Genomic DNA, 23,272 nt, shown 5'->3' on the forward strand with positions numbered 1-23,272 from the left:
GAGAAAAATAACGGTGAAGTGCCTGTTACGGCGTAGGGGGGGGGGGGGGGGGGGGGGGGGGGGGGCGTTTAATAAAAATGAAGGGCGGCCCTCAAGCCCTCCACTGTCTGTGCGTGGACTACACTAATCTTAAGATGGTTTCAGTCCTGACACGTTTGACGAAGAATGATTGTTTTAACTGCTCAGTTTTACACTGTTGAGTTATAAATCCTCTGTCATGATTAATCACTTGTTTGACAATAATGTTTGTTTTAATACAGTCTTGAAATTTAGTAGCTCTAATTTTGCCTAGTTGGCTGTAGGAACTCAGTTGGTAGACTCAGGGGCGTAGCTTCCTTTAGGCCGTATAGGCCGCGGCCTACACATTTTTCAGAAAATCGAATTAATAAAATTGCTAAATCTGTAATAAAGGCATAGGGGGTTAGGGGCTTAAATTTGAAATCCCGACAAATGCGCCTTAATATAAAATTACTTCAAGGTAAAAAAGATTGATATTGTTGTTCTCATTAATGTTTTTACAACAAAACGCACCAACCACAACATAGCTAATATAAAAATCGGGAGGGGGGGGGGGAGACACCCCAAGAAAGTGGCCTACATATTTATTTTCGTCAAGCTACGCCCCTGGTAGTGCTGACACCAAACCCTTGGTCCCAAATAAAAGCACCATAATCAACGATAGACCTAACTAGTGCCAGATATGCTGATTTTCTACAATCCTCTGGGCAGTGTCAAGAGTTTCTTCTTAGGAGTGCCATAGTTGATTTTGTTTTTTTAGTTTTATCTTAGTAATATGGGTTGACCATGTCAAGTTCTCGGAGATGGTCCAAGGTACGGGTTTTAAGTAACTTGTTGTAATATATGTCCGCATGGTGTGTAAAAAATGTGGGGTTTTGTTGTTGACACTCATTTTATGTATCATTTTCTAGCATTAAATTTCATTCCCCATTTTTCAGCCCATCGTTCAAGTTCTTGAAGGTCATTCTGAAGTATGTCGTAGTCTTTCTGATTTCTAATTTTCCGATATAGCAGGCAATCGTCTGCAAAGAGGCGCACTTGTGACTTTACTGAATATGGCAGGTCGTTTGTATAGCATAGGAAAAGGAGTGGACCAAATACAGTTCCTTGGGGTACACCGGAGTCCACTGTGGCTTTCTGGGAGCATTCACCCTCTACAACAACCTGCATGTGTCTCTGTGTCAAAAAGAATTTCAACCAATTGAAGATAGATCCTTTGACACCAAAGCTTTTTTAATTTGCAGAGTAGTTCTTGGTGCGGGACTGTATCGAACGCCTTAGAAAAATCAAGTATGATGACATGTCTGGTGACCTTCGTCATTGACGGTAAGGATGTCTTTAAGCGTTACTAAGAGTGGAGTTTCACATGAATATCATGAGAGGAAATCGTGATTCAAGTTTGTTAAAATCTTATTCCTTTCCATATGATTAAGCAGGTATTTGCAAATGATATGTTCAAGTGTCTTACATTATATTGACGTGAGGGCCACAGGCCTATAGTTTTCAGCAAGGCGAACGTCTCCCTTCTTGTACACATGTGATATGTTCGCATTTACCCAGTCGCTTGGTAGCACGCCGCTGGTAGTTGATACATGTAGTTGGAAGATTGAAAATATGCTAGGAGCAAGCTGGCTTGCACAACTCTTAAGTATAACGTTTGAGATCTTATCTGGACCCATAGCTTTAGATGTGTTCGAACAAATGTTAAATGTTATTTTGAACAGAATTAATTAATTTCATGAAATATTAAATACATTTGAACGCAGGAACAAGTTACGCTGACAGTCCTCGATACTCTGCTCGTGCAATTGAATGCATTTCAAGATTACGTTGACCGTATCTATACGCCGATCGACTGAACTCTACCAGCAGGAGGAACATCTGACAATTGGAAGAGGTCCAACTAAATAGCAGCTGGGTTCGGCGCTGGCGACCACAAAAGCACCAGCAACACCAGCCATATGATATTCAACCTCGGTTGTGACCCTCTACAGCAAAGAAGGTCAGACAACAAACTGGGAACATTTTGGTGAACAGGATCACCCACATCGATTTCACTAATGACATATTCCTACAACTAAATGCGCCCACGAACGTAACCACACCATGCGATACATGGGCAGATGTACATCGCAGCTCCTACTTCGCAGTTTGTTTTCGTTTGTGTAACCAGCTGTCAGAGAGCGCCGCTAGAGCTCAAACATCGGACGCCACCAAGGATGGGCTGGTGGGCCGCTTCTCTGGGAGTAGGATTGTTATTGGTCCCAGATTTGATATACAGTTGATACACATATTTTGATAACAGATCTATGTCTATTCAGTATACGGGAAAATAACATTGATCACTTGATGAACACATAGTTAATTACTGTCTTCATCTTTATTGAGGCATATGCAACAATCAAACAAAAACAATAAAAATATAACAACTGACATATAGGGGTTGAAATGTATTAAATATGGCAATTAAAGCATTTCAGGGGGGGGGGGGGGGGGGGGGGGGGTTGTTAAGTCTTCAAAATATAAGGGTTGAAAAGTCCAAACCGGTGACACGATGACGATGATGATGATGATGATGATGATGACCAAACGATTTCTTCAGGACGCCCGGAACGAGACGACAAATATGACGAAAAGTCGATTCGGTAATTAAAATGCAGAGCGACGCTGCCGGAAACGATGGCTGACAAATGGTTTCAAAAATTAAAAATAAAAACAACGTTTCAATCCAGCAGTTAAAGAAAGTCGCTGATAAAAAGATAATATCTTAACCGGAAACGAATAGAATGTTTTGTTACTGCAATAAAGATGCATATTTATTGACATTCGTATGAATTTAAATTTCAAAACGAAGTACCCGTGCAAAAGTATGAAAAGTTACTCGGAAGTGATATTTCACTGAAATTATTATCATTCAAGGGGTTGTAATGTGAGAAGTTTCCAAGTAAATGTTTCTATATGTCAATATCAAAGAGGAAATATGAATATAATGAATTCACCAGAATTCATACTATGGTATTAAAATGTTGCCAACGATTCCTGGTGAGGACCTCATTACCCCCCCCCCCCCCCCCCCCCCTTACCACATTTAAACTGTATTTTTTCAGTTATGTGGTATGCAGCACATGTCGGAAGTTCTAACCATCTGTAAACCCAAATTCTCGATCTGTGTGGACATGAACTTGTCACCATAAACTGAAGAAAACAATGCTTCAACTTGATCATGTCAACATGAACCAGCAGATACAACTGCTAGCTGTAGAAGGTAAGTAGGTAAAAAGTCATATTGATTATCATAATCAATTTGAATAAAAGACTTCTGTCTTCATTGTAAAGTTACAGGCCCCATTTTATCATGGAGTATAAAAGAGAATTTTTAGTAGCTTATTGAAATACACTTTATCTCAACAGTCAATTGTTTAAAAAATATCACAATTCTAAGGGTTAAATCAATGTAAATACAATTGTACATATAAAGTAGTTGATAAGATCGGGTTAAAATTAATGTGTGACAATTTCACTGAAAAATGCACACCCTAAAAAAGGGAATAGTAATTGAATTGTAGAAAGTCTGAACAATTGCAAAACCAACAACTGTTTTGAATGGAAGCAAAATAAGGAATTTTTTTCCTTTTATAATTAAATTTCAGGGTTCTGGAAGTACTAATATAAATGAACATGGGAACAACATAAATCACTCCTGAGCACAGAAGCCTGGTCAACGTGAACATGTGAACAGCATGAACCACTCCTGAGCACAGAAGCCTGGTCAACGTGAACATGTGAACAGCATGAATCACTCCTGAGCACAGAAGCCTGGTCAACGTGAACATGTGAACAGCATGAATCACTCCTGAGCACAGAAGCCTGGTCAACGTGAACATGTGAACAGCATGAACCACTCCTGAGCACAGAAGCCTGGTCAACGTGAACATGTGAACAGCATGAACCACTCCTGAGCACAGAAGCCTGGTCAACATGAACATGTGAACAGCATGAACCACTCCTGAGCACAGAAGCCTGGTCAACATGAACATGTGAACAGCATGAACCACTCCTGAGCACAGAAGCCTGGTCAACATGAACATGTGAACAGCATGAACCACTCCTGAGCACAGAAGCCTGGTCAACATGAACAGTTGCCATGACTCATGAAACAAAAGTAAGTAAATAGTTAATCTGAGTGATGCTTTGACAGTGAAAAAATAATCATTCCACCCCACACCTTTCGCCACCACCACCATCCTCCTCCTCCTCCTCCCCCTCCTCCTCCTCCTCCCTACATCCTCAAATGACAGGATCATCTTATTTGGATTTTGATTATATAATCACATGAAGTTTTGTATAAATCATGTCAGGTCATTTTATACAAAATGTCTCCCCCCCCCCCTTCGTAATTTAAACAAGTCCTGCAAAAACGTTTGGCCAATAATTTAAGATGTTCACATGATGCCATATCGCTCTTAAGTCACTTGAGAGTTATCTCCCTTTAATTATAGAAATTACCTAAATTTGGTCTTGTATGCTCCAAAACTTTAGAATTATTTTCACAAAATGGTATATATGTACCCAACTGTCATCAATCCATTCTCATCAATCTTATATTTATTCTTTCTATCTCTGTTTTCATCCATGATCCTTTGTTCACTATTTCTCTTTATTTGTTGCCTAATTCATCATGTTATTACATTGTGTCAATGACCACTAACCAAACTCACATGCACCTAGGCTGGGAATCGAACCCGGGTCACCTTGGTGAGAAGCAAGTGCATTTTTGCAGATTTTGCAGATTTAGCTTGTCCATGCTTTTTTTCTATTTTGCTAAGTTATTTTTCACTTTACCACTTAGCATATCGCTCAACACCCAAACAACAGTTTACGAAGTCCTTCAAGATAGTAAAATCATAGAAGTCTGATCACCCAACAACAGTTAACTAAGTTCTTCAAGATATAATAGAAACCTGACCTCACCCCCACCCACCCTCAACAACAGTTTACTAAGTCCTTCAAGTTAATAAAATCATAGATGTCTGATATCCCCCCAAAACAATTTACTCAGTCCTTCAAGATGTAATAGAAACCTGACCCCCCCCCCCCCTCAACAACAGTTTACTAAGTCCTTCAAGATATGATAGAAACCTGACCTTAACCTCCCTCAACAACAGTTTACTAAGTCCTTCAAGATAGTAAAATCATAGAAGTCTGATCACCCAACAACAGTTAACTAAGTTCTTCAAGATATAATAGAAACCTGACCTCACCCCCACCCACCCTCAACAACAGTTTACTAAGTCCTTCAAGTTAATAAAAACATAGAAGTCTGAAATCCCCCCAAAACAATTTACTCAGTCCTTCAAGATGTAATAGAAACCTGACCCCCAACCCCCTTCAACAACAGTTTACAAAGTCCTTCAAGATATAATAGAAACCTGACCTCACCCCCACCCCACCCCCTAAACAACAGTTTACTAAGTCCTTCAAGATAGTAAAATCATAGAAGTCTGATCCCACCTCAACAACAGTTATCTAAGTACTTCAAGATAGTAAATTCATAGAAGTCTGATCACCCAACAACAGTTAATTAAGTTCTTCAAGATATAATAGAAACCTGACCTCACCCCCACCCCACCCCCTAAACAACAGTTTACTAAGTCCTTCAAGATAGTAAAATCATAGAAGTCTGATCCCACCTCAACAACAGTTATCTAAGTACTTCAAGATAGTAAAATCATAGAAGTCTGATCGCCCAACAACAGTTAATTAAGTTCTTCAAGATATAATAGAAACCTGACCTCACCCCCACCCACCCTAAACAACAGTTTACTAAGTCCTTTAAGTTAATAAAATCATAGAAGCCTGATATTCCCCCAAAACAATTTACTCAGTCCTTCAAGATATAATAGAAACCTGACCCCCAACCCCCTTCAACAACAGTTTACTAAGTCCTTCAAGATATAATAGAAACCTGACCCCCCCCTCCCTCAACAACAGTTTACTTAGTCCTTCAAGATATAATAGAAACCTGACCTCACCCCCACCCCACCCCCTAAAGAACAGTTTACTAAGTCCTTCAAGATAGTAAAATCATAGAAGTCTGACCCCCCCCCCCCCCCCCTCAACAACAGTTATCTAAGTACTTCAAGATAGTAAAATCATAGAAGTCTGATCACCCAACAACAGTTAACTAAGTTCTTCAAGATATAATAGAAACATGACCTCACCCCAACCCACCCTAAACAACAGTTTACTAAGTCCTTTAAGTTAATAAAATCATAGGAGCCTGATATCCCCCCAAAAGAATTTACTCAGTCCTTCAAGATATAATAGAAACCTGACCCCCAACCCCCCTCAACAACAGTTTACTAAGTCCTTCAAGATATAATAGAAACCTGACCTCACCCCCACCCAACCCCCCTCAACAACAGTTTACTCAGTCCTTCAAGATATAATAGAAACCTGACCCCCAACCCCCTTCAACAACAGTTTACTAAGTCCTTCAAGATATAATAGAAACCTGACCTCCCCCTCCCTCAACAACAGTTTACTTAGTCCTTCAAGATATAATAGAAACCTGACCTCACCCCCACCCCACCCCCTAAAGAACAGTTTACTAAGTCCTTCAAGATAGTAAAATCATAGAAGTCTAACCCCCCCCCCCCCCCCTCAACAACAGTTATCTAAGTACTTCAAGATAGTAAAATCATAGAAGTCTGATCACCCAACAACAGTTAACTAAGTTCTTCAAGATATAATAGAAACCTGACCTCACCCCCACCCACCCTAAACAACAGTTTACTAAGTCCTTTAAGTTAATAAAATCATAGGAGCCTGATATCCCCCCAAAAGAATTTACTCAGTCCTTCAAGATATAATAGAAACCTGACCCCCAACCCCCCTCAACAACAGTTTACTAAGTCCTTCCAAGATATAATAGAAACCTGACCTCACCCCCACCCAACCCCCCTCAACAACAGTTTACTAAGTCCTTCAAGATATAATAGAAACCTGACCTCCCCCTCCCTCAACAACAGTTTACTTAGTCCTTCAAGATATAAAAGAAACCTGACCTCACCCCACCCCACCCCCTAAACAACAGTTTACTAAGTCCTTCAAGATATAATAGAAACCTGAAACCCCCCCCCCCCCTCCCTCAACAGCAGTTTACTCAGTCCTTCAAGATATAATAGAAACCTGACCCCCCCCCCCCCGCCCCCTCCCTCAACAACAGTTTACTAAGTCCTTCAAGATATAATAGAAACCTGACCCCCCCCCCCCCTCAACAACAATTTACTCAGTCCTTTAAGATTTAATAGAAACCTGACCCCAACCCCCCTCAACAACAGTTTACTTAGTCCTTCAAGATATAATAGAAACCTGACCCCCCCCCCTCCCTCAACAACAGTTTACTCAGTCCTTCAAGATATAATAGAAACCTGACCCCCCCCCCCCCCCCCTCCATCAACAACAGTTTACTAAGTCCTTCAAGATATAATAGAAACCTGACCCCCCCCCCCCCCCATCAACAACAATTTACTCAGTCCTTTAAGATTTAATAGAAACCTGACCCCAACCCCCCTCAACAACAGTTTACTTAGTCCTTTAAGATATAATAGAAACCTGGCCCCACCCCTCCCCTCAAAAACAGTTTACTAAGTGCTTCAAGATAATAATATCATAGATCATCCCAACAAGAATTTACTCAGTTCTTCAACATCATAATAACCATACACACCAGATCTGCAACCCCCAACAGCAATTTACTCCGTCCTTCAAGAATAATTATAGTTACTATATGAACCTGACCTCAAAATAAAATCTGATCCTCCCAAAAATAATTTACACATTCCTTAGATATTACCATAGAAACCTGTCCCCCCCCCCCAACAGCAATTAAATCAGTCCTTCAAACAAGTCCATTGGAATCTGATGCACCCACACCCCTAGACAGCAATTTACTCAGTCCTTCAAGATATAACCATTGGAATCTAATGCCTGCAAACAACAATTTAACTAATCTTTCAATATATCATATAATTGTATGAACCTGAACATTTCACTCATTACTTCAAGATCATAGTAACCATTGGAACCTGACCACCCAACATCAATTTCCTCAGTCCTTCAAGATATAACCAGAGCTTGATGCCCTCCATCAACAATAAATCAGCCCTTCTCAGATATAACCAAAAGAGCTTGATAACCTAATATAAACCTAATGCCAACAAACAATACTTTTACTCAGTCTTACTTACTTGCTGTAGGAACCAGATCCCACCAACAAAATTTTACTCAGTCATCCAAGATATAACCTAAGGAACCTCATCCCCACTGACAACTATTTACTCAGTCCTTTAGTTTCATACTAACTATAGAAATCTGATGCATGCAAGCAACAATGTACTCAGTCCTCCAAGATCATAAAACAATAGGAACCCAATCACCCCCAAAATGATTTACTTGGTTAAACATATAGCCATATGAACCTGAATTCCCAAACAACAGTTTTCTTGTCCTTCAAGATAATAATTTCCATTATAAGGAACCTGGTTCCCCCAACATCAATTGACTCAGTCCTTCAAGATAATAATTTCCATATGAACATGATTCCCCCAACATAAATTGACTCAGTCCATCAAGATCATATTTTTCATAGGAACATGATTACCCCAACAACAATTTACTCAGTCTTTCAATATATAACCATTGGAACCTGATGCCCACAATTTACTGATCCTTCAAGAGCATAATAATCATAGGAATTGAACACCCAAACAACAATTTACTCTGTCCTTATAAGATCTTTATAACCATATAAATCAGATACCCCAAAAACAATTCACCTAGTCCTTCAATAGGATAGTAACTATAGGATCCTGATCCCCCAACTGCAATTTACTCATTCCTTCAAGATAAAACCTTAGCTTGATGCCCACCAACAACAATTTACTCAGTCCTCCAAGATAAAACCTTAGCTTGATGCCGACCAACAACAATTTACTCAGTCCTCCAAGATAAAACCTTAGCTTGATGCCGACCAACAACAATTTACTCAGTCCTCCAAGATAAAACCTTAGCTTGATGCCGACCAACAACAATTTACTCAGTCCTCCAAGATAAAACCTTAGCTTGATGCCGACCAACAACAATTTACTCAGTCCTCCAAGATAAAACCTTAGCCTGATGACCCACAGCAACAATTTTACTCAGTCCTTCAAGACCATAATAACCATAAGAACCTGTTCCCTCCAAATGCAATTGACTCAGTCCTTCAAGATAACACCAAAGGAACCTGATTTCCCCTGACAGCAATTTATTCACTCCCCCAAGATCATGATAGCCATTATAACCATCATTAAAATCATAGGAACCTGTAACCCCAACAACAATTACCCCAGTCCTTCAAAATCATAAAATACATAGAAACCTGATCCCTTAACAACAATTTACTCAGTTTTTCAATATGTAACCTGATTCCCGCAAATAACAATTCACTCAATTCTTCAATATCATAAACGATAGGAATGAATCCCCCCATCAGCTACTTATTCTGTCCTCCATGGCATAATAACCATATGAATTAGATACACCCAACTGCAATTTACTCAGTCTTTCAAGGTATAACCTTATGAACCTTATCCCCAAACCACAATTTACTCTATCTTTCAAGACCATAAGAACCTGTTCCCCCAAACTGCAATTGACCTCGTTCTTTAAGATATAATTAATGGAACCTGATGCTCCTTACAACAATTTACTCAGCCCTTCTAGACCATGAAAAAACATAGGAACCTGATGCCCCCTAATAACAATGAACTCAGCCTTTCAAGACCATGAAAAACATAGAAACCTGACCCCTCCGACAACAATTTACTCAGTCTTTCTAGATCATAAACACCATAATTTTATGAACCAGCCCCACCACCATCAAAAAAATACTCAGATTTTCAAGACCATAGTTACTCTAGAAACCTAATCACCCAACAACAATTACTCAGTCCTTCAAGATATAACTAAAGAAACCTGCTGCCTGCCAACAACAATTACCCCAGTCCTTCAATATCATAAAACGCATAGGAACCCGATCCCTACAACAATTTACCCAATACTTAAAAATCATAAAAACCATAAGAACCTGATCCCCCAGCAAAAAAAAATACTCAAGACCTTCAAGATCATAATTGCTAAAGGAACCTAACCCCCAAACAGCAATTTATTCAAACCATCAAGATCTAATTATATGAACCTGATGCCTCATACCCAGTTCTTTATGTCATAATAATCAATAATCATAGGAAACAACAATTTCTCAGTCCTTCAAGATATAACTGTAGGAACCTGTTGCCTGCCAACAACAATTTACTCAGCCTTTCAAGATCATAAAAAAACAGGGACCTGATCCCTCCAGCAAGAATTCAAGACCATGAAAAAACATATGAACCAGATCCCCCTCCAACAAAGATTACCTCTGACCTTCAAGATCATAGTTACTATAGGAACCTAAATCCCCCAACAGCAATTTATTGACAGACCTTCAAGATCTAACCATATGAGCCTGATGCCTCATACCAACAATTTACTCAGTTCTTTAATACGGTAATAACCATCAGTCCCTGATGCCAGCAAACAACAAAAACAAAGTATTTCTACCTTATGAGATGATAGTAGAAACAGTTAATCTTTTAGCACTCACCAATCTTTAAAAAAAAATTGCTATCATTTATTAATATTTTCCATAAATGCATTATTTAGTAAGAAGTTAAAGGTTTACCACTCAAAATCTATGTTTGTTATAATGTGTATGTATTGATTTTGAACAGGATTGTCACTTTAAGCTCATCATTTTATTTTTCTGTTGTATCTACACTTTAGCTGGTCAATGTTTTAAATTAAAGAAGTGCAGTTATTGTCACAGCCTTAGTGTCACCATCAATGTTGTGCCAAGCCTTTTACCTTAGCTATAGATCTCTCAAAAAAACTCTCAAAAAAACTTAATATATTCAAATGAAACTTTGTAAAAATGTTGTAAGATAAAATATGCACATATACAGCAAGTTCCATATCTAGGTCTTTAAAAATTGTCTTGTAATGTCCCTTGATTTTTGTACATGCACAAACTTTATTTCGACCATAACTTTATAACCATTCATAGTATTTACATGAAACTTTGTGCACATTTAACTTCATACAACACACACTTGTACAGCAAGACCCATTACTCTGGATTTAATTATTGAGTTAACTCCCTTGGAATTTTGAAAAGCAAAAACCTGAACATGGCCATTATCTGAAGTTTATTAAAGATAAACACATGAAACATTGATCATGCTTCAAGTAACAAAATGCACATGTGTAGCAAGACCAATAACCTTGGCTTTAATAATTATTGAGTTATCCCCCTTGGAAGTTTGAAAAAGTGATGCAAAAACCTGAACATGGTCATGACCTAAGTTTATAAAGAGATACACATGAAACATTGATCACATGTTACAAGTGACAAAATGCACATGTGTAGCAAAACCCATAACCATAGCTAATAGTTGCCAAGTTAAGCCCCTTGATAGATTGAAAAAAGTGATGCAAAAACTTCACTAAGGCAAAACGAAATAACCAGGGCATTAACATGAAACATCGTATTGATATTACCAGTAGGAAATGTTGAGTTATGCCCTTTATTGACTAAAAAACAGACAAGCTTTGAGGTACTCTTGTTACCTCTTTTTGCAGACAGCAATGGTCTCATATATAGATTCGTGTATCTATTTTGTAACTACCTTAGTTTGTTTTTGATTCTTTTTGTTGGCAGTCATGGTCTATATCTAATTATCCATTTAGAATTTTGGTTTTAAAACTAGTAGTTGTTGTGTTTGTTTGCTCCATTGCAATGTATTAAGTGTTTTTGAATATTTTTCTTCATACCTTAATTTGTTCACAGCTCTTTTAGCTTGAAGCTGCGTTACACTAGGGGTGATAAAGAAGTTTGTGCAATTTCATCTTTATTTACCCATTGATGGAAGAAGATTAGCATTTTTTTCTTTTGCAAACAATTATAAATATTCATAGATCCCATATGTTGCATATCTGGAAAATAGAAGGATCTACCATTGCATAAATTTTAATGACTAATAACAGCACCAATTCTAATTGCTCTAAATACATGGGTTCAATGTCATAACATCATTTCTTCAAACAGCATACAGTTTTCCAGTCTGAAATATTAGCTATTTTTTGTATAGTTAGAAAACTTAGACATTGAATTGCTAATAGCTGTTACCGTAAGTTTTGTTTAGGACTGAAAATGGGGCTATAGGAAGAAGGGGATTCAGAGGTTTTAGACAGGGTTATTTTACATCATGACAATCTAACTGGGCATTAGGCATGGTCCTCCCAGCCTGAGATAGGTCTGTATGTATTCAAGCTACTTTATCACAACAAGATTTACCCAGCCGGAGATATGTCTGCCGGGATTCAAGCAACTGGATCACAACAAGATACACCCAGCCAGAGATAGGTCTGCATGGATTCAAGCTATTTCATCACAACAAGATACACCCAGCCGGAGATATGTCTGCCGGGATTCAAGCAACTGGATCACAACAAGATACACCCAGCCAGAGATAGGTCTGCATGGATTCAAGCTACTTTATCACAACAAGATACACCCAGCCGGAGATATGTCTGCCGGGATTCAAGCAACTGGATCACAACAAGATACACCCAGCCAGAGATAGGTCTGCATGGATTCAAACTTCTGGATCACGAATGTTTACGAGTGCCAAATATTTATAGAAAGCATCACAGAACATAGTTTGCATATTTGATGAGTTGTGTTATTTTAAACCAGTGTTATGTTACCTTAGACTGTATTTGGCTCTTTTTGTGGCAGCCTTGATTTATGTCAACGTTATTGTTTTTGCTTCAGCTATGATCTATGTATCAAGTTACTTTTAACCAGTGTGTGTGTGTTTTTAGACAGCCATGAACTATGTTTTAAATTATCTTTTTAATACTATGTATAACCTTGTTGTTGAGGGGCTATGTTGTTCTCTTAAATTGTATTTGGCTCTTTTTTTTGTTTCAGTCATAATCTATGTATTAAGTGATTATAGAACCACTTTTTTGTACCTTAGTTTGTATTTGGCTTTTAGATTTGTGGCAGCCATGATCAATGTATTAAGTTATTGTTGGGCGCTATATTGTTGCTTAAGTTTGTATATGGCTCTTTTTGTTGCAGCCATGTTCTACGTCTTTACTTATTATTGCGCTGCTGTGTTGTTACCGTAGTTTGTTTATGGCTCTTTTCATGGCAGCCATAATCTTTGTATTAATTAATGATTAAACTGCTATTTTTTATATCAGTTTGAATTTGGCTTATTGTTTGGTAGCCATGATCTATGTATGAAGTTATTGTTGAGCCGCAATGTTCTTACCTTAGTTTGTATTGGGCACTTTTTGCAGCAGCAATAATCTATGTATTATTGAACCAGATTGTTGCTTACTTAGTTTGTATTTGTTTCTTTTTGTGGTAGCCATGATCTATTTATTAACTTAGTATTTGGCTGCTGTTTTAATACTTTTGTATTTGGCTCTTTTTTGCCGCAAAGATCTATGTTTAAATTATTATATAACAACTTTGTTGTTACCCTAGTTCGTAATTGGCTCTAATTGTGGCAGCCATAATCTATGTATTCAGTTATTATTAAATCATACTTTTGTTAACTGAGTTTGTATTTTTGTCTTTTTTCTTGGTGGCAGCCATGATCTATGTATAAACTTATTATTGAGCTACTATGTTGTTAACTTGGTTTTTATTTGGCTCTTTTTTTGCAGCCATGATCTATGTATTAAGTCATTATGAAACCACTTTGTTTTTAACTTAGATTGTTTATGTCTCTTTTTTGTGGCAGCCATGATATATGCATTTACCTATTATTGAGCTGCTATGTTGTTACTTTAGTTTGTATTTTGCTTTTTTTGTGGCAGCCATGATCTATGTGTAAAGTTATTATATTACCACTTTGTTGTTACCATAGATTGTATTATATTTGGCTCTTTTTGAGGCAGCCATGATCTATTTATTTTGTTATTGTTGAGCGGCTTAATGTTGTTGCCTTAGTTCTTATTTTGCTGTTTATTTTCTGGCAGCCATGATTTATGTATTAAGTTATCATAACACACTTGTTGTTAACATAGATTGGTTATGTTTTTTATGGAAACCATGATCTATGTATTAAGTTATCTTTGAGTCGCTTTGTTGTTACCTTAGTTTGTATTTGGTTATTGTTGCAGCCATGATCTATGTATAAAGCTGTTATTGGACCAAATTGTTGCTTGCTTAATTTGTATTTGTTTATATTTGTGGCAGCAACATCATCTATGTATTGACTTATTATTTTGCCGCTATTTTGTTACTTTAGTTTTTATTTGGCTCTCTTTTGCAGCAAAGATCTATGTATTAATTATCATATAACCACTTTGTTTTGATCTATGTATAAAGTGATTAAAGACCCACTTTGTTGTTACCTTAGATTGTATTTGGCTCTTTTTGTAGCAGCCATGATCTATGTTATTTATTGAATCACAGTTTACATTTGTTTCTTTTTGTTGCAGCCGAGATCTATGAATTCAAATATTAAAGAACCACTTTTTTGTTACCTTAGATTGTATTTTGGGCTCTTTTTTGCAACCATGATTTATGAATGAAGTCATTATAGAACCACTTTGTTTTTTTTAACTTAGTTTGTTTATGACTCTTTTTTGTGGCAGCTATGATCTATGCATTTGCTTTTTATTGAGCTGCTTTGTTGTTACCTTAGTTTGTATTGGGCTCTTTTTGTTTCAGCCATGATCTATGTATTAAGTTATTATTGAGCCTCTATGTTGTTACCTTAGTTTTTATTTGGTTCCTTGTGTGGCACCCATGATCTATGTATTGAATGATTAAAGAGCCACTTTGTTGTTATCTTAGATTGTATATGGCTCTTTTTGTGGCAACCATGATATAAGTGTAAGGTTATTCAATAATGGAACCACATTTTGTTACCTTAAATTGTATATGGCTTTTATGCAGCAGCCATTATCTATGTATTAAGTTTTTGTTGAGCTGGTATTTGTCATCTTAGTTTGTAATTGGCTCTTTTTGTGGCAGCCATGATCTTGTATTGAATTTTTAGTGAACCACTTTGTTGTTACCTTATTTTGTATATGGCTCTTTTTGTGGCAGCCATGATCAATGTATTAAGTTGTTATAGAACTGGTATATTGTTACCTAAGTTTATATTTGGCCTTTTTGTGGCAGCAATAATCTATGTATTAAGTTGTTGTTGAGCTGGTTTTTGCTACCCTAGTTTGTATTTGGCTCTTTTTGTAGAAGCCATGGTATACATCTTAACTTATTATTGAGCTGCTGTGTTCTACCTAAGTTTGTATTCGGCCTTTTTTGACAGCCATGATCTATGTTTTTAGGTTCTATAGATGGAACCACTTTGTTTTTACCTTAGATTGTATTTGATTCTTTTTATGGTAGCCATGATCTACGTACCTAGTTATTGTTGAGCTGTTATGTTGTTACCTTAGTTTGTATTTCACTCTTTTTTTTGTGGCAGCCATGATCTATGTATTAAATTGTTATAGAACCACTTTGTTGTTACCTTATATTTTAAATGGCTCTTTTTGCAGCAGCCATGATCATTATATTATTATTTTACCTAAATGTTGTTACCTTAGTTTGTATATGGCTCTTTATTTTTGTGGCAGCAATGATCTATGTTTTAAGTTATTATTGAGCTGCAATTATGTGACCTTATTTTTTTTGCATTGGGCTCTTTTTGGAGCAGCCAAGATGTGTGTAATCTGTCGTATGTGAACGGGTATGTTGTTGCCCTAGCTTGTATTTGGCTCTTTTTGTGGCCTCAATGGTCTCTATATTAAGTATTTTTTGAGTCAAATGTTGTAACCTTTGTTTGTATTTGGCTCTTTTTGTGGCAGCCATGATCTATGCATTAAGGTTTTGTTGAGCTTTTATGTTGGTACCTTATTTGTATTTGGCTCTTTTTGTGACAGCCATGATCTATGTTTTAAAGTTTTGTTGAGCTGATATGTTGGTACCTTATTTGTATTTGGCTGTTTTTCTGGCAGCCATGATCTATGTTTTAAGGTTTTGTTGAGCTGTTATGCTGGTACCTTATTTGTATTTGGCTGTTTTTGTGACAGCTATGATTGATGCATTAAGGTTTTGTTGAGCTGTTATGTTGGTACCTTATTTGTATTTGGCTGTTTTTGTGACAGCTATGATTGATGCATTAAGGTTTTGTTGAGCTGTTATGTTGGTACCTTATTTGTATTTGGCTCTTTTTTGTGGCAGCCATGATCTATGTTTTAAGGTTTTGTTGAGCTGTTATGCTGGTACCTTATTTGTATTTGGCTGTTTTTGTGACAGCTATGATTGATGCATTAAGGTTTTGTTGAGCTGTTATGTTGGTACCTTATTTGTATTTGGCTGTTTTTGTGACAGCTATGATTGATGCATTAAGGTTTTGTTGAGCTGTTATGTTGATACCTTATTTGTATTTGGCTCTTTTTTGTGGCAGCCATAATCTATGTTTTAAGGTTTTGTTGAGCTGTTATGCTGTTACCTTATTTGTATTTGGCTGTTTTTGTGACAGCTATGATTGATGCATTAAGGTTTTGTTGAGCTGTTATGTTGGTACCTTATTTGTATTTGGCTGTTTTTGTGACAGCTATGATTGATGCATTAAGGTTTTGTTGAGCTGTTATGTTGGTACCTTATTTGTATTTGGCTCTTTTTTGTGGCGGCCATAATCTATGTTTTAAGGTTTTGTTGAGCTGTTATGCTGGTACCTTATTTGTATTTGGCTGTTTTTGTGACAGCTATGATTGATGCATTAAGGTTTTGTTGAGCTGTTATGTTGGTACCTTATTTGTATTTGGCTGTTTTTGTGACAGCTATGATTGATGCATTAAGGTTTTGTTGAGCTGTTGATACCTTATTTGTATTTGGCTCTTTTTTGTGGCAGCCATAATCTATGTTTTAAGGTTTTGTTGAGCTGTTATGCTGTTACCTTATTTTTATTTGGCTGTTTTTGTGACAGCTATGATTGATGCATTAAGGTTTTGTTGAGCTGTTATGTTGGTACCTTATTTGTATTTGGCTGTTTTTGTGGCGGCCATGATCTATGTATTAAGGTTTTGTTGAGCTGTTATGTTGATACCTTATTTGTATTTGGCTCTTTTTTGTGGCAGCCATAATCTATGTTTTAAGGTTTTGTTGAGCTTTTATGTTGATACCTTATTTGTATTTGGCTCTTTTTTGTGGCAGCCATAATCTATGTTTTAAGGTTTTGTTGAGCTGTTATGTTGATACCTTATTTGTATTTGGCTCTTTTTTGTGGCAGCCATAATCTATGTTTTAAGGTTTTGTTGAGCTGTTATGTTGGTACCTTATTTGTATTTGGCTGTTTTTGTGGCAGCCATGATCTATGTATTAAGGTTTTGTTGAGCTTTTATGTTGGTACCTTATTTGTATTTGGCTCTTTTTTGTGGCAGCCATAATCTATGTTTTAAGGTTTTGTTGAGCTGTTATGCTGTTACCTTATTTGTATTTGGCTGTTTTTGTGACAGCTATGATTGATGCATTAAGGTTTTGTTGAGCTGTTATGTTGGTACCTTATTTGTATTTGGCTGTTTTTGTGGCAGCCATGATCTATGTATTAAGGTTTTATTGAGCTTTTATGTTGGTACCTTATTTGTATTTGGCTCTTTTTTGTGGCAGCCATAATCTATGTTTTAAGGTTTTGTTGAGCTGTTATGCTGTTACCTTATTTGTATTTGGCTGTTTTTGTGACAGCTATGATTGATGCATTAAGGTTTTGTTGAGCTGTTATGTTGGTACCTTATTTGTATTTGGCTGTTTTTGTGGCGGCCATGATCTATGTATTAAGGTTTTGTTGAGCTGTTATGCTGGTACCTTATTTGTATTTTGCTGTTTTGTGGCAGCCATGATCTATGTATTAAGTTTTTATAGAACCACCTTGTTGTTAACGAAGATTGTATATGGCTCTTTTTGCAGGAGCCATGTCTTCATGTATTACGTTATTATTTGATTCTTATTTTGTTACCTTAGATTGCATATGGGTCTTATTGTGGCAGCCATGTATTATTGTATTATGTAATTATTTGATCCCTAATTTGTTACCTTAGTTTGTAAATGGCTCTTTTTGTTGAAGCCATGAACAATGTATTATTTTTTTATAGAACTAGTATGTTGTAACCTTAGTTTGCATTTGGCTCTTTTTGGCAGCCATGATATATGTCTTTAATACTCATTGAACTGCTTTTATATTACTTAAATTTGCATTAGGCTCTTTTTTGAGCAGCCAGGATGTGTGTAATCTGTCGTTTGTGAATGGGTATGTTGTTGTCCTGGGTTGAATTTGGCTTTTATTGTGGCCTCAATGATCTATGTCATTAAGTACGTTTTGAGTCAATATGTTTTAACCTTAGTTTGTATTTTGTTCTTTTTTGGCAGCCATGATCTATGTATAAAGATATTGTTGAGTTGCTATGTTATTGCTGTAGTTTTAATTTGGCTCTTTTTGAGCAGCCAGGATGTGTGTAATCTGTCGTTTGTGAACAGGTATGTTGTTGCCCTAGGTTGTATTTGGCTCTTTTTACGGCATCAATGATCTATGCATTAAATACTCTATTAATTAATATGTTTTAACCTTAGTTTGTATTTTGCTCTTTTTTGGCAGCCATGATCTATGTATAAAGTTTGTGATGAGCTGCTATGTTATTGCCTTGGTTTTAATTTGGCTCTTTTTGTGGTAGCCATGATCTATGTATTAAGTTACTGTTTAGCCACTATATTGTTACCGTAGTTTGTATTTGGCTCTTTTTGTGGCAGCCATTATCTATGCATTAAGTTATTATATAACCATTTTGTTGTTACCATAGATTGTTTTTGGCTTTTTTTGTAGTACCGGTAAGTTGTTGTTTAGCCACTATTTGTTGCTAAGTTTTGTATTTGACCTTCTTTGGAAGCCATGATCTATGTATCAAGATATTATTAAACCACTTTTTTGTCTCCTCAGTTTGTTTATGTTTTTTTTTGTGACAGGCATGCTATATGTTTTAAGTAATTGTTGAGCTGCTATGTTGTTACCATAGTTTGTACATGCCCTTTTCATGGCAGGCATGATATATGTTTTAAGTTATTGTTGAGCTGCTAGGTTGTTACTTTAGTATGTATTTGGCTCTTTTTGTGGCAGCCATGATCTATGTATTAAACTATTGTTGAGCCTTAAAGGTGTTAGTTTTTATTTTGCTCTTTTTTTGGCAGCCATGCTTTATGTTTAAAGTTATTATAGAACCACTTTTATGTCATCTTTGTCTGTATATGGCTCTTTTTGTGGCAGCCATGATCTATGTATTAAGTTGTTGTTGAGCCACTATGTTGATACCTTGATTTTTATTTTGCTCTTTTTGTGGCAGCCATGATCTATGTATCTATGTATTAAGCTTTTGTTCAGCCGCTATACTGTTAAGGTGTGTTGTTATTCTGTTGTTTTGCAACAGCTTGATCTATACATGTACTTAGTGACTTTTAACCAGTGTTATGTTACCATACTTTGTATTTGGCTGTTTTTGTGGCAATCTTGAACTATATACACATTTATTATTGGGCCACTATGTAATATATTAACCTTTGTTTGTATTAGGCTTTTTATTGTAGCTATAAGCTATGTGTTAAGGGAATTTAAACCAGTGTCATTCTACCTTAGTTTGTATATGGGTCTTCTTGCAGCAGTCATGACCTATGTATTAAGTTAGAATAGAACCACTTTGTAGTTACCTAAGATTGTATGCGGCCTTTTTTGCAGCCATGATCTATGTATATAGTTATTTTTGAGTGTCTATTTTGTTATCTTTGTATTTTGTTCTTTTTTTGGCTGCCATGATGTAAGTATTAAGTTATTATCGAAATGGTATGTTGTTACATTAGTATTCATTTAGCTCCTTTTGCAGCAGCAATGATCTATGTATTAAGTTATTATTGAAATGCCTTGTGGATACTTTGGTTTATATTTGGCTTTTTTGTGGCAGTCATGATCTATGTGTTGTGTTATTCTTAAACCCATATGTTGTTACCTTAAGCTGGGCTCCCACTGCCGATCAGATCAACTCGATCAAGCCCGATCAAGCGATCGGGTACTTGTCTGGGTAGGTCGGCATGATTGATCGGGAGTGGTCGGGGAGGTCTACCTTGGTCGGCATCGCTCGGGCTTTCTACCCGAATTTTTTTGACATGTCAAAAAAATTCGTGTAGCGATCGTGTAGCCAAGCGGTCGAGAAGAGCTCGGGAAGCGATCGTGTATTGATCGAGTTGAAGATCGAGTTAATCGAGAAACAATCGTGTAGCGATCTTGTTTGGTCGGATTGACATCTTTTACCCGATCTGTAACCGATCTTCTCGACTTCTACTCGAGTAATATACGATCGCATCCCGATTAAGTAGATCTCTGTTCGATCTCTTGTCCAGATTATCAAGACTGCTACCCGACTACTCCACGACCACACACGACCGCACACGATCAAACCCCGATCACTGTTCGACCATACACGAGCTCACGTGACTAAAGCAAGAAAAGCGTGCTGACCAGTGTCTCATAAGTTGTTTGGACGCTGAAGATATAACATCTTTAGCAAACCAATATCTGTTAAAACATCTTCAGCCAAGCCATTTCTACTACAAACTAAAGATGCCGAGAAAAGGCAAAAGGCCGATAGGCAGTACAATTGCGAGTAAATGTGCAGTTGCTGCGCCTCAGCCTGAAATCGTGGAACCCACCCAGGAAGAGAGTAATGAGTCGCCTATACCCCCTACTGACTCTTCTGCCGAGCAAACCAGAAAAGAGCAAGTAGAAGAACGTCCGACTTCTCCTGAGATAGAGGTACTAAGCTTTTGATTTTGCTTTCCCTTCGAATACGAACAAACAACTGTCATTAGACTTATATTTTGTGTGTCAAGTGTCAACTAACACACTAAATCATATTCTGTTGCCACTCAACTGAACCAGCTCGGGAGTTGAAGTAGTGTTTAATGTAGTTCCTCTGACTGACCCCAGCGGATGTCACCACATTTCTTCCATGGGTCCGATCACCATCAGCCAACTGTCTTCCTTGGCGCCATTCACCAGGTACTAATTGGTTATGCTCGTCCTCTTGGTCGACGGCCAGTCTTGCAATGGCAGGGTACCGTATGCTGATAAGGTTATGCAGTGTGACACATGCAAGAATAATCAAGTCAACGGTTTCGGGCATCTGGTTCAAGCAGCCAAGTAGGCACTGAAACCGCATAGCGAGAAGACCGAAGGCGTTTTCTACCACTCGTCTAGCCCTGGACAACCTAAAATGAAAGGATGGTGATGGTTTATAAGAACAAATTTCTGATTAAATGCATAGCTATTTTGCCAATAGTAATTCAAAAGATTGTCTAACCTGTAATTGAATATGCGCTCCTCGTTGGTCAAGTTGCGTCTGGAGTATGGCTTCATCATCCAAGTTCTCAACGGGAAGGCGTCATCTCCAATGAGGAAGTATGGGGTGTTCATGTCATCGCCAGGCAGTGGATCAGGGTCAGGCAAACCAAGGTTGTTTTCTTCTAGCATGGTTCTGAGTTCAGTGTTATTGAATAGCTGGGCATCGGATGCACTGCCATTAGCACCAACGCTTACCCAGATGAATTTGTAGTTTGCGTCTACGAGTGCGAGTAGTATTATGGAAAAGAAGCCTTTATAGTTATAGAACAGAGATCCAGAGTTCTTCGGGTTCTTTATCCTCACGTGCTTACCATCAAGAGCCCCGCAGACATGAGGAAAATTCCACTTGGTTCGGAAGTCATCTGCAATCTGCTGCCATTGTTCAGCAGTGACGACGTCTGGCAAAACCTCTTCAGAGTACTCCTGTATTATAGCATCCAAAACTTCAGGGACGAATTTACTTATTGTGTTACTTCCCACTCGGAATGAGTACATCAAGTCTGAATACGAGGCTCCAGTTGCGAGATGACGAAGAGTGACCGCCAACTTCAATCCAGGCTCCAGGGCTTCCCTGAAATAGAGATTGAACAATGATAAGTAATAACTAGCCTGCTATTATACAACGTATTAAAATTTCTTAAATATTAGTGACAATTGCACAGAGCTGTTGATGTCAATTGGTTGGAAAAGTAACTAGATGACTAATTATTTCAGAAATACGTGAAAATGATGGGGATCAAACCCATGATTTACCTGAAGTTGGTGTTCTTTTTCTGAATTCTGGGTGATATGCGATCAACAAGCTCCCCAAACATATCAGCGTCTACCCTTAGGAAATTTTTGTATCCTTTTGGGTCTTCCCTGTTTAGCTCCTGTAGCAGTTGCTCATAATGCCCATACAGGGGTCGTCGTGCAAGCCACTGCTTCATCCATATTTTCCTGCGCATTTGTCGCCTACGTCTATGCCTACGACCCTCAGCCTCTTCCTCTTGTTCCAACTCTAGCACTGCAATGGCCCTGTCTCTCTGGAGCTCTAACCATCTGGCCCACATCTGCAACTGCTCAATCTCCATAAATATGTATACTATGCTGGACACAACATATACCATGAAGTTTCAGGATGAAGTGATAATGATCAACACTGTTTGAAGTTTTTATTCTAAAAGTTTTGGTACACGACTGTTCACGACCTTCTACGACTCGAGTACGACTATGACGATCGGGTCGGGGAAAGATCTGACACCGATCGAGCAGAGATCCAGTAGGTCGAGTTGAGATCGTGTAGGGATCGTGTAAAGGTCGGGATGATCGAGCGGAAATCGGAAAGGTGGTCGGGTTGACGTCGTGAAGGAGTCGTGAATAATCGTGTGGAAATCGTGTGTGATCGACAAGAGGTCGAGAAGAAGTCGTGTATTCGCCTTTAGTCGAGCATGGTCGGGCCTGATCGGGGAATTTGGGTGATCGGGATGATCGAGTTGATCTGATCGGCAGTGGGAACCCACCTTTAGATAGAATTTGGCTCTTTTTATGGCAGCCATGATCTCTGTATTAGGTTATTATAGAATCAAGTTTTTGTTACCTTAGTATATGATATTGTAACCTTTGTTTGTATTAGGCTTTTTTCTCTGCATCTTTGATCTGTGTATTTAGTTACTTTCAACCAGTGTCATGTTACCTTATGTTGTATTTTTCTCTTT

At 37.6% G+C, this 23,272-nt stretch overlaps 1 protein-coding gene across 1 annotated transcript; it reads right to left on the reverse strand.

Moving 5' to 3' along the window:
• Positions 1–21,078: 21,078 nt before the first annotated feature.
• LOC128235630 (putative nuclease HARBI1) lies at positions 21,079–23,064 on the reverse strand. The gene is made up of 3 exons (XM_052950434.1): positions 22,329–23,064; positions 21,535–22,146; positions 21,079–21,442 (listed from the first exon to the last, which is right to left on the reverse strand). The coding sequence occupies exons 1-3, from the start codon at positions 22,682–22,684 to the stop codon at positions 21,079–21,081; spliced, it is 1,332 nt and encodes a 443-aa protein (XP_052806394.1). The 5' UTR covers positions 22,685–23,064.
• Between the last annotated feature and the right edge of the window lie 208 nt (positions 23,065–23,272).

The sequence above is a fragment of the Mya arenaria genome, chromosome 5 (genome assembly GCF_026914265.1).
Source record: "Mya arenaria isolate MELC-2E11 chromosome 5, ASM2691426v1".
In the NCBI taxonomy this organism is placed as follows: Eukaryota; Metazoa; Mollusca; class Bivalvia; order Myida; family Myidae; genus Mya; species Mya arenaria.